At 32.3% G+C, this 13,073-nt stretch overlaps 1 protein-coding gene across 2 annotated transcripts; it reads left to right on the plus strand.

Moving 5' to 3' along the window:
• Positions 1 to 2,389: 2,389 nt before the first annotated feature.
• On the plus strand, positions 2,390 to 9,594 carry LOC114320554 (phosphatidylinositol:ceramide inositolphosphotransferase 1). 2 transcript variants are annotated; one of them, XM_028267626.2, is made up of 12 exons: positions 2,390 to 3,043; positions 3,170 to 3,259; positions 4,209 to 4,295; positions 4,403 to 4,471; positions 4,732 to 4,812; positions 6,978 to 7,049; positions 7,206 to 7,266; positions 7,369 to 7,468; positions 8,701 to 8,796; positions 8,893 to 8,939; positions 9,054 to 9,163; positions 9,252 to 9,594. In XM_028267626.2, the coding sequence occupies exons 1-12, from the start codon at positions 3,011 to 3,013 to the stop codon at positions 9,330 to 9,332; spliced, it is 927 nt and encodes a 308-aa protein (XP_028123427.1). In that variant the 5' UTR covers positions 2,390 to 3,010; the 3' UTR covers positions 9,333 to 9,594. The 2 variants fall into 2 exon arrangements, with proteins under 2 accessions (XP_028123427.1, XP_028123426.1); XM_028267625.2 differs by having other exon boundaries at positions 2,400 to 3,043; positions 3,167 to 3,259.
• The last annotated feature ends 3,479 nt before the right edge of the window (positions 9,595 to 13,073 follow it).

Consider the following 13,073-nt stretch of genomic DNA (forward strand, 5'->3'; position numbering starts at 1 on the left):
AAGACATTATCTTAATTACCACTTGTTCAATAATTTTTAATTTTTATTTTAATATCAATAGAATAAAAAATTGGCCAAAATAAAAATAAAATTGGACAAGTGTAAATCAAGGTTTTGCACTTGTTACACAAAAAATCATCATAAAATGAAATTCATACTTATACGTTTCATGCGTCAGAATTGAGAACCATGCTCTGATACCAATTGATAGAAAACTTTAGGGCTGAGTAAGGAATCCGTGAAATCCGTAATCCGATCCAGTTCAGTCCAATCTGATAGGTTTGGATTGGTTTTTTGAATCCGTGGTTCGGTTCTGGATTGAAGAATTAAAAATCCGTAGTCCACAGATTGGTTCCGGATTGAACCCCACGGTTCTGGATTGGAACCGATCCGAACTGTATATAAATAGTCTATATTTTTATTATGCATCATTCCCTATAGTATCTTCTCTTATTCTAGATACAATCTAAACACAAACCTAAACCCGTATAATATCTTCTTTTATTACTTTTGTTTGTTAGTTTTTAGTTTTAATTTGTAATAGTCTAAAGATTTATGGTGAAATCAGTTTTCTTATGGTTGCTTAAATTCTAGAACAGTATGTCGCTATTATAGAAAAACATGTTACTATTGTGGAACTAATATAACGCTATGTTTATGTTTTTATGAAATTAAAGTGTTATATATATATTTTTTTGTTATTTAATTATGTAAATCCGTGGTTCTAAACCGATCCAATCCGTGTTTAAATGGATTGGTTCGGATTGGTTCCATGATTTAAATGGATTAGATTGGTTCCAATTTTTCAAGAACCGTAGATAACGGATTGGTCCTGGTTTTACCTCAATCCGGTCCAATCCGGACCATGCTCACCTCTAGAAAACTTTGCGGAACATAAACTAAAAACCATTAAGGATTCAATTCTATACATGAAAACTATATGAATTTCTACTATACAAAATAAGTGAATACATACTTTGATCCATGATAGTATAAAGTCCTCTTGTAAGAAAGAGAAACCTTGAATGGAAGACCTTGATCTTTAAGTTCTTTACTTGTCTAAGATCTTCAAACAACTTCTCTCTCTCTAGGCAATGAGAGCCTTCTTGTGGTGACAACTTGAGTTTTGTGATGGAGAGTGTGGTTTGGGACTTTACACTATTTATACTAGTATTCTTCACATCAAAGAATCCATTCATTCAATGAACTTCATTAAATAGATTAATGTATCTTATACATTCATGATACATAATGCATCTTCTATATTAATGAATTCATTAGATAGATTAATGTATCTTCTATATTCATAATAGATACGTAATGCATCTCTAAGATTCATTCTTAATAAATCTATCATGTTCAATGCATTGGCATTATCTCCATTAGTCTTTTATACATTATGTATATATAGGTGCATTCTATCAATGATTAGTCACCATCTAATTGATGTACATGTATCTTACTTAATGAGATAAATCTAGTATAATCATGTATAAGCCACATTAAGCCATATTTAGGAAAAATTATTACACATCCTTGAAATTGCCTTGAGGTAGTGGCCTTTTAACAGTATCAATAACTTCATTAGTTGAGTTAACAGGTTTGCACCAATCCCAAAATTTACATTTTCTTTATAAATAAACGTAATACAATTTTCATTTGTTTTTGTTTCTTTTAGATTGTGTCATCTTGATGCCTTTTGACCACAAAAACATGTTTTGCTTCTATATGTTAGTATGTTGGTTTCATTATTTGAGAATGCCATATCACTGTACCTATGTATAGACATACAAAATAATAATAATAAAATAAATACATAATTTATCAAAAAAAATCAAAGAACTAAGAACGAGAGAGAGAGCGCTCAAATAAAATCTTCATCTATGTCGATGTGAAGAGTGTTTTGGACATATGTATGTTTATTGTGGCTGATATAATTCTTTTTTATTACTTTAGCAACATACTTTTAACAAAAGGGAAATTTGACTATTATTTTTAAAAGTAAGAGAAATTTGTATAAATTTTGAAATTATAAAAAAAATATCTGTAATTAAGATAAACAAAGAGAGGTAAGTATAATTTATTTAGGTCAAGTTTGGGAAGATTAAAAAAGTGTACTTTTTATCTTTTTGGACTAAAAAATTAAGGTTGAAAATATGGATGTTTGGGTTAACTTTTTATTGAAAAATGTGTAATAAAAAATTGTAAAAATTGATTTGTAGGAAAAAATTTGAATTGGGAGTTGTGCAGCCGTAATTGTTGACTTTTGGTGAATAGTGTTAACTTTTTAACTTTTTGAATAACTTTTTGACTTTTTAGCTTTTTTGGAAGTACCCAAACTTGACCTTAAAAATAAATTTTAAGAATAAAAATAAAAAAATAACCCAACAGGACAAAGCGTAATTTATACAATTAAGAGTCTCTTTGGTTTATTTTTGTCAACTCTGTCTCTCATCTTTCTCTCTTTCCTCCACTATTCGCAAGGGGAGCTCGCGTAGCGCCGATCCTTCTTTAAAAGCCCTCCCTTTTTTTCTTCCTTCTCTTTCAACTGTCTCTCCGTGTTCGACTCGCGTTTCAGCAGACAAACGAGACAAATCAACACAACAAGAGGGAGGAAGAAATAGACTTTCAGATAGAGAGAGAGAGAGAAAAGGAAAATCAGAGTTCTCGAGCGAGATAGACAAGACAAGTGTAGATTCATTGTGTTTGAGGTCTTCGATTGGTTGTTGTTCTTGTGAATTTCTCGATCTCATTGCGATCTTCTCTTGATCGCACTTTGATTACTCGTGGCAAATCTCTGTTTCGTCGTTCTATTTTCGATTCTGTGGTTACAGAGAGGCCTTTCTGGTCTTTGATTACGGAGATTTTAAGTAAATTGATTTGGTTTTGGGGACGGAAAGTTGTGAAATTTGACAAGTTTTGGTAAATTAGAGAGATTTGTGATGAATTATGTTGACCTTAACAGTTGGTTTATGATGTAATATGGAACTAATTGTCACGCGCAAAGGAGATGTCGCTTTACATTGGTCGCGAAGCTTCAAAGGTTCGTTCTTTTTTCCTCTTATGATAATTTTTTTTTTTTACGTAAAGCAAGTTGTGTAAATTGCTTTGCTTTGATTTTGGCTTTTTCTGGCTGTTGATTGATCTCCTTTGTTGTTCTGGTAAGAAGCTATGGAAGAGATTTTGGGCAGAAATTACAACAGAACTCAAGCTTCTTTTCGAGAATTGGAAGTATCTTGTCGCCGGGATCATCTGTCAGGTTTACATTTCTCATCATCGTCGTCGTCGTCGTCATCATCATCATCATCATCATCATCATCATCATCATCATATTAATCAATTTATTCTCTCTCTCTCTCTCTCTCTCTCTCTCTCTGGTTTCATTTATTAATATTTTGAATAGTGGATTGGTTTTGGGTTTGTTTTGGATGATGGTGTTCTTTGGGGTTTCTTTTGTAGAGCCTAAATTCAATTTTGATGGCTAGGTTATGGGCATGTTTGTTTTTCATATTTATGTTACAAGGGCTTTTTTTTCTTTTCTTGGAGATGAGATTTGTGAATTGTCAACTTGGTGGGTAATAATATATGATCAAAGTATTGACTTGACTCTTCATTTTTTTAACCAATATTATTATATATGTTGGTGAATGATGCACTTGATGTTATGTAGTTCATTAGAGTTTTGTAACGCCCATGGTTTTTGCATTTTTCATTTTTTTGGTCTGTAATTCAGCTTGTCCATAAATTAAATCCATCTAGACTGAATCACTTTTTTTTTTTTTGTAAGCATTTAATAGGGAAACTTGATACTTTTTGTCCTTGAAAAAAAAAATAAAAAAAAATGGCTGAAGTTTGAACTTCTCGCTCAACTTGCATTTCTGGAAACCCAGTTCACTACAGGGAAGCTTTATTTTGTTTCTTCTTTTCAATGTCAAAGTAACAGCTTGACAAACATGTAGTTGAAAAAAATGTAATTTTTCCCAAAAAGAATATTGTTCTTTTTTAATTGCTTTACTTTTCTTCATGTAATATTCCATAATTCTTAGTAGTTTTGTTCGTCATTCCTTTCACATTAATGTATTTTCTTTAGTTTTGATGGATGTAACTTCTTATTATTTTCTCTCTTTTGTGTTTCTGTTTTTGGTTTTCTTGTCCTATATTGTTTCAGATGCTTAAGATGTGAAATAAATTTCTCTTGTTTTCTTCAGTACATCCATGGGCTTGCTGCTCGAGGAGTTCATTATTTTCATCAGCCCGGACCCATTCTTCAGGATGTTGGATTCTTTCTTCTTCCGGTTTGTATATTTTGTTTTATTGTTAGTTTTCTTTCTTTACCTACAATACAAACTGCACTGTCTATAATGGGTCACCTTTTCTTATATTTGGACTTGTATGACTACAGGAACTTGGGCAAGACAAAGCTTACATTAGTGAGACTGTATTCACCTTCATCTTTGTATCATTCTTCTTGGTAAGGTTCCTAACCTCCCCCTTTCTTTTCCAGTTGAGGAGCAATTTATGCAAATGTAAGAGAAACATTGTCATATTAAGCCTTTTGCTGGTTGAAGAATTGATGAAGGCCTAAATGTGGATAATGATTTATATGTGCAAAAGACAGAACTTCTTTGAAAATTTATGTACCATGATATTGTTTGTACTTTATCTTTTGTCCTCATTCAATGAGGTTTACAACCTTCCATTTTTCCTCATATGTTTTATGTAATGGTGCAGTGGACTTTTCATCCTTTCATTTTGAAGAGCAAAAAAATCTACACAGTTCTAATTTGGTGCAGGGTTCTGGCATTTTTAGTTGTAAGTGTTTCTTTTTTTGTTTTTTTTATATATATAATTTTTAATTTTTGTTTTTTAATAGTAGAAATATTCTTTTGTGTCCCATAAATTAATTGGGATTGAAATGTATGGTGATTAGGACATATAGTTGGAAGAATATGAACATAGCAGTAGCAATAATTCTTAGGACTAGTTCAGGAATACATCATAAGTGAGGAATATTGTTTCTTCATTGCATTTGTGAGTTTGTTTTGTTGACTATTGCTTAATGTGACAGATGATTTTGCGGAAACATGTCAGCTTGTCCTTACATTTTTTTTCTCTCCTGATAGATAATGGGGCTTTTTAACATGTATAAATTCTTATTCATGTATTGCTGGTGCTAATATGATATTTGAATTCTTATAGATGTCCTATAAATGTCAACTCTGTTAGCACATCATTGATCACTTGAATTAATATGTTAACTTGGATGTGTCACCATAATGACTGAAAATAATATTGAGGAGGTCATTGATTAATTGCTAGAACACCGTTGTTTCAAATAAGTATAATGGAGTACTTGCAAAGTTTTAAATGCTAACACCAAAAACGCACAGAGCTGTTCAGATGCCATTGAAGATTTAATGTGTTATTTTCCATGGGATGTCAGTGCATTTTGTAATGTTGGTTGTGTATAAGGGCCAGAAGGATCTTAATTTTGTGAGCATACCATCAAGTTCAATGTTTTAAAAGCTCAAGGCGCCCCAAGGCATTGAAGGTCTCTTGGGGCCTAGGCACAAGGCGAGGTGCGGGCTTTATTGAAGCAAGGCGTTAGTAAAAAATAGATAAATTAACATAGGTTAATGATTCATAATGTAATGTGTGATGTCATGAATTAATTATTTGTAATTATTTGTTTTTTCTAACAGGGACTCAAAACAAAGACAATGACACAATTGCAAAAAAAAAAAAAAAAAAAAAAAAAAACACACACACACACACAAGCATGGAAGAGAAGCCAAAAAAAAAACTGAGAAGAAAAAGAAGAAGAAGACATGTGCTTGCTTATACAAACTGCTACTATTCTCATTTTTGCATTATTCCATGTGTGAAGCAAAAAAGAAAACAAAGAAGCAAGGGGGGAAAAAAAGGAAGACAATAAACAAAACCCAGCCCAGCAGCAAACGAAGAATAAGAACTCTGCCCAGCAGGAGAGAGAGAGAGTGAGAGAGAGAGAGACTGAGTCGAAGACGCAGGAAAAAACTAGAGAGCAAAGAAGAAGAAGAGAGAGAGTCGTGACTCGAAGTCGAAGAAAAAAAAAAAAAAAAAGAAAAAAAAAAAAGCAAAGTTGAAGAAGAAGAGAAGAACCCACCTGGTCTTAGACGAGCCAAAGGGAAGAGGGAGAGAGAGAGAGACACGAAGCTTTCAATACGAATGGAGATTAGGGCATTTCAATTGATTTGGGGCTGGGTACTCTCACATATAGCTCAGAGTTGTAATCCTCTGTAATTCGAGTCTTTAAAAGCACGATTTGAGCCATTAGATTCATTAAGAGATCCAAAAGCAAAAGTCACGCCTATGCGTGCGACTTTTGCCTTTTCTCGCCTCTACAAGTCGCGCATAAGGTGCACGCCTCTTTCAAGTCGCCTCACTCTAGGTACCTGCAGGCGCAACTGTTGTGCCTTGCTACGCCTTGTGCCTAGGCGCGCCTTTCACAACACTGATCAAGTTGAATAACTGATCAATAGGTAGGCTCAAATTTGTATATTTTAAGCTAGTTTGTGAAGAAGCAATCTTGACCCTAACTTTTCAGTTAATGTGTGTATTATAAAACTATTAAAATCTATATTAAAAAGCAAATTAACATAATAAATCCTAACTCTTTTTTTTTTTTTTTTAATTTTTTAATTTTTTTAAGTACGTACATGTGTGCATTTTTGTTTTTATTTGTTTGTATAGTTGTAAATGCACTTTTTTACTTGTAGATACTAACGCCACAACAGGAAATTATAACCTAATGCATGTAGCAAACCATCCTGTGAGATGTTTTTATAGTTGAATTTAAAAATCTACATTAAATGCTTATAATGGGGTTTTTTTTATCAACTGCTTATTGACGTGATTGAAACTTATTCACCTATTGAGCAGCAGAGGCATCCCAAACATCCTTTTGACAGTTGCTCCATGAAAATCTTTTACTGCAGGCTTGTCAAATTCTTCGGGTCATAACATTTTATTCTACTCAACTTCCTGGCCCAAACTATCATTGCCGTGAGGTGAGTATTACACCATTTTGTTTTACATGATGTGAAACAGTTTTTAGATTGTATTTAACTTTATCACATTTCATGAGATATATCAAGATATAAGTTTTTGTCTTGCCATGTGAGTAGGCCATGCATTACAATCTTATACTTGTTCTTTACATACAGGGTTCAAAGCTTGCCACGCTGCCTCCTCCAGGGAGTCTACATGAAGTGCTACTAATTAATTGTGGGTCACTGTTACTTTAACTACCCCTTTTATTTTGGACGACTTATTGCAGATAGTCCATAGTCTATTTTTGTGTGTTCATTGGATTTTTTGAATGTGCAGTTCGGGGCGTATTATATGGTTGTGGTGATTTGATATTTTCGTCGCATATGATCTTCTCGCTAGTCTTTGTGCGCACTTATCAGAAATATGGCACACGGAGGTAAGGGTCGAAATTTTGCTTAGTAGCTGCAATTAAGGCTTATTTCAATCAATCAATTAAGGCTTTGTTTGGTTTGGTTTGGTTTGGTTTGGCTGCAATTTCAATCAAATGAAGCATTAACTATTTGATAGTAGTTAACACAGTATATATATAGCTTATTACCCCATATTTGATGTTCTGGAAAGCCAAGAGCCATTTATAGTGTGAGATGGCCAAGTCAAATTAAGAAAATGCTACAAATAGGGTATGTGTAGCATTACTCTTCTAATTAATAAGATGTTAACTTTTCTGTTATATGCAAACATCTGTTAGTTAAAGAATTGAGAGTTGAGTGAAAATTTTGAGACAGTTCAACCTGTTATGCCTTGTTAATTGGACAGATTGTTTTCTCAAATAATATCTCCATGAAGTGGGACAGAAAGATAAGTGTTTATTTTGTGTAGTGAGATAGAAAGGGAATTGTTTATTTGGATATGTAGGGCATCTGGTGATTAGCGCAATACTTATGGGTGCAATTTTTGGTTAGCTCTATAGACTCAACACGATTCTTGTGCCTGCATTTTCATTGGTTGTTCTCGGGTAAAAGATTTCAACTCAAGAGAAGTTATTTGTTTAGGTTTAAGGCCTTGGCATCTTGTTTTCTCTTCCTTCTCACCTCTCTTGAATCCCACTATTAATGGAAAACCTATTTTCTTGATATTATTTCATATAGATAGGCATCATTTGGAGGAAAATGTTGACAAGGATACTGTTGGGATTTGGGGTTTGTCAATTATAATTAGGATTTGTCTGCCCTGAGTTCATGTGTACATTTTTATTTCTGGTACATGGATCCCTGGGTTTCTATCATCTATCCCTTGTGTTTGATGCAAGTTTTGACATGGTTTAAAATTTGATCCTTGCTTAACCTGGTCATGCACATGCACAATTAACAAAATTATGAAAAAAATTCTTGGCATAAAATGGAAAGTTTGATGAAAAAATAACAAATTTTGACATGGTTTTTAGCCTTTTTTTTGGTTTGCTTCTGTTGAAATCTCGCAAAAATGATGAAAAAATATGGAAGATTCAAAACTCTCAAGGGTTGATCATTTTGGCAATTTAGTCAAAAGCTTGGGCTGAGTTAAAAAAAAAATGATTTCAAGTTCAGTATTCTGCCGATTCTAATGAATTGCCTCTCCTAGGTGTTTATATATATACACATTCTGATTTAATGAAATTTACATATGCAGGTTCATAAAGCAGTGTGCTTGGTTTACTGTTGTGATCCAGAGCTTGTTGATTGTAGCAGCCCGCAAACATTACACGGTTGATGTTGTTGTGGCATGGTAGAGTGATAATATTTCACGTCAATTTATATATCTTTGAACCAATATGCTTCTGATATTTCTCTGATGTAGTTCAACAATATGATTCTGTTATAGGTACACTGTTAATTTGGTGGTGTACTTCATTGACCACAAGTTGCCAGGTTAGCATTTGTACAAACTCCCATTTCACATCCCATTCCTTGGCTTTAATTCCATCTTTTCCTTTTAGCCCTGCATTTTAAACACTAGTATTGACTTTGAGTTGTCTTATGCAGAATTACCTGACCGCAGTGCGTCATTTTTGCTACCGCTGAGCAAGGATGGACGGACAAAAGAAGAGAATCACAAGCTCTTAAATGGAAACTCTGGGGATCCTATAGATCGGGTATATAATGAATCAATAACTTTCTTTTACCTTCTTGTTCTTCTGTTTTTAAATATGGCACTGAAATTTTTTGTTTTTGTTTGTTCAGAGGCTGAGAACTCCAGTAAATGGTAAATTTCTCGAAGAAGGCAACACAGTCCATGTCGATACAGTGATGAATGGGGTGTAGCTTGTTGATGCTGGTGCTAGGAACGCTTTACCTTCAATATCATCAGAACTCCAGACTTATAGTTGCCAGTGCCTTTTCACGAAGCCTGGTAAATCTGATTTGTATATGTTAGTGGAAATCAAATTTGGGATTTTTTTTTTCAAATTTTTTTGAACATTCTGGGGTCCTGCTTCTATGGTTGATGCTATTCATCGTCACTAGTGTCAGCATGTACCATGGAATTTTCGGTGTTTCTATTGCTTTAAAAGTCAATTTTCCACCATACTAAGTAGTGTATTGTCATTTTGCTCCGTGAAATAGTTGTGAAAAATAGTAGTACAAAATCCAGAACAAAATTGTGAAAAATAAACAAAATGAAACAGTTTAATCCTTTTAAGTCCATGTTTGGGAATTGATGGAGAAAATTTTAAATTGTAAGGAAAGCATGAAGATATGGAAAGAACAGTGAGAAAGAACATCAAAATTGTAGAAAGAGTATTTCCAAGGTTCATGTTTGAATATCTATGTCCACTTGAAGTCATAAATTCAGATTTTTCTGTTTTTTTTTTTGTTTTTTTGGTATTGGTGTTTTTTATATTGCGTGTAATTACAAGTATTTGAAATTTACTCGTGGTCCTAAAATGGCATCGGGTAGTTGGTGCAAATCAATGTTGCTTGTTAATGGGCCCCCACTAACACATGTCCACAGTGGTATGGTACTTTTAAAAGCTTTCCATTTAAAAATGGTGAGAGAGACAGACAGAAAGCACCTTATCTTACCTCACATGGCTTCTCTTAATGGGATGGACAAAGTTTCTGACTACCTCCACATTTTGTACAAACTTACAAATCGGTAATGTTGAGGATATTAAATTTTCTATGAAATAAATGATTAAATATCTCACATAAATGTGGGGTTCACAAAAATATAAACCCAACACTCATGTAAGGCATTTGGTAAGTGATAAGATAAGGTCTCATTTCAGACATTTGGTTGTTGGCTTTTGTAAGGCTTCGTTTGGCAAGTGATTTTTTAGTCAAAAAGTTAAAAAGTCATTAAAAAAATTAAAAAAACCAGCAACTTATATAAAAAAAGTCAAAGATTTCATTCTCTATATTTTTTGCATATCTTTTCGTAAAAAATTAAAAAGTCATTCCAAATATAATAGTTTTTTTTATATCATATTTTAACAAAAAAATTAAGAAGTTATTAAAAAAATCTGTTGCCAAATGAGGCCCTAAAAAATGTAGGATTTATAACATTTTCCCTTACAAATTGGTATGTAAAATGTTATTAGGTTTCTATTTTGAGGTGAGACTGCATTTTTGTGTATTCTATGATGGGCAGAGAGGCTTCCCATCTTGTGTTTTTGAGTTGAGTGAAGAAGTCAAAGAATTCCCCATTTGTGAGAACATTTGCAGCCACCCCATGTGCCATTATTAGAGGCAGGTTGCATCATGACACCATGATATATATATATATATATATATATTTTTTTTTTATTATTATTTTTTTCTTTTTTTGGAACTTCGCTTTGCTCATTTGATTTATTTTTATGTGCATATTATTTGAAAATATGCATGTACTTTTTTGTAATTTATAAATTAAAGCGCAACATGAGTTTATCTGTCTAAGTTAAAAATAAATACAAAACATGTGTCAACACATATGTTTGGTTGGGGGATTTGAGGAGGAATTTGAAAAGAAAAATGAAAAAGGTATGTGAAATTAGGTGAAATATAAATATGTTTTATTCACATTTTACTTACTTTTTTCATTTTCCTTTCCAAATCCCTCAACCAAACACAGTATAAAGGAATTACGTGTTTCTTTTCAAATGTTAGTGAATACATCGCACATGAAATAAAGTATAAAAGATTAAATGAATTATTTCTCAGAAAAATTATCAATTTGTCTATGGTTTAGCTGATGAGATTATTTGCATAAAAGGGTGTTTTAGGTAGGGGTCCCTGCCCAGATCAAGTCTGATACGAGTCCAAACTCGAACACGGATAGCTTTTTCAAGCCCAAGCCAAGCTGGCCCAATAGGCTCAGGATATTTATATTTGGGTTTGGCTTCCCTCCGGTCCGTGATCGGACTGGAGTACTGTTGGGTTCGTGGAGTCCACTACGGATTCCGTTTTGATAATTTAAACCGTTCAATGTATAGAACTCGTCGATTACTAAACATTTTGAAAATCATGTTAATCGGATATCGATAGTTACGAGATCAAATCAGTTTTGTGTAAAAAAAATGAACGGTGAAAAAATAAATGTTTGACAGAAATTTGATCCGATGAAATAGCTATTGATATACAATCAACGTGATTTTTTGCAAGCATATAGTACTCGACGAGTTCTACATATTGAACGGTTTGAATTATCAAAACGAGATCCGTGGTGGGCCTCCATGGGCTCAATAACACTCTCCAATCTGATGACAGTCTGATGATCGAACTGGAGGGAAGCCAATCCCTTTATATTATTATAATTTATAATGTGAACACCTCATTTTAAATGCAAAATTGAGTATGCAGCACTTTTTCCCATTCTAAACATTTTTTTAAAAATATTTATTATGTGAATACTCTATACTAAATTGCAAGGAAAATTAACACTTAACCCATTTATATCATATCACTCTTTTTTAGCAATTTTCTAAGGCTATGTTTGGTTTAAATATTTAGGAAGAGATTTAAAAAGGAAAAAAAAAATGATAAAATGTGAATAACATATATTTACATTTTATCTAATTTCGCACATTTTTTTTTCTTTTTTCTTTTTAAATTTACTTAGTTTCACATATCTTTTCATTTTTCCTTTTTAAATTTTTTTCCCAAATCCATGAATAAAATAGAGCCTAAGGATTTCAAATATGATAGCATTGTGAACCTGGGTGCTAAACAATAAAAAATAAAATTGTGAACTTGGGATACAACGGTCTCTATTGTGCACTTAATAGGGCTCATTGTAGATCTTATTTTAATAATTTAAATTATTAATTTTTTAGAATAGAGTAATGTTAGAAATTTTAAAAGTTCTACTAAAATTTCTATCAAATGTCTCACATTGGTATGGAACTCACACCATGTGGGTCTCATCTGGGTCCAAACTCATGTGAAACATTTGGTAAAAATTTTGATAGAACTTTTAGGATCTCTAACATTTTTGTTTAGACTAAATTGAGCAGATTATATTTGTAAAAAATTGAATTGATCGAATATTTATAACTTTTTCATCTAATTACAGTTGTATTTAAAAAAAAATGAATAGTTAATGTGATTTTATGTATAAAACTAAATACAAATATAATTAGATAAAAAAATTATCACTAACTGATCAACTTAATATTTTATAAATATAATCTACTCAATATATATTAAAAAATAAATCATTCATATTATTAAAATCAAGTCTGGATTGAGCCCAAGTGATTATTGCTCGGGTTAACCGGTGATCTAAAGATGAGATTACGAGGGCAAATTCCATTAAAAGACTTCCTAATTTAACAATAGACAAAGCAGAGAGCATTTGTCAGAATTAAGGTTGTTAAAATGCTGTATAATCTGTTAAAATCATATTAATTTATATCGCTCTAATCGCTAACTATAATTTAAACTTTAAACTTTAAAATTTATAATTCGCTTTCTAAATCGCTCCACTCTGCTATAATTAATATACATATATTTTTTAATCTTTAATGAAATATTAAAGTAAAATGAGTGTGAGAGAAATTTAAAATATGAAATTTGTTATAAATT

The sequence above is a fragment of the Camellia sinensis genome, chromosome 10 (genome assembly GCF_055761805.1).
Source record: "Camellia sinensis isolate YWXY chromosome 10, ASM5576180v1, whole genome shotgun sequence".
NCBI lineage: Eukaryota > Viridiplantae > Streptophyta > Magnoliopsida > Ericales > Theaceae > Camellia > Camellia sinensis.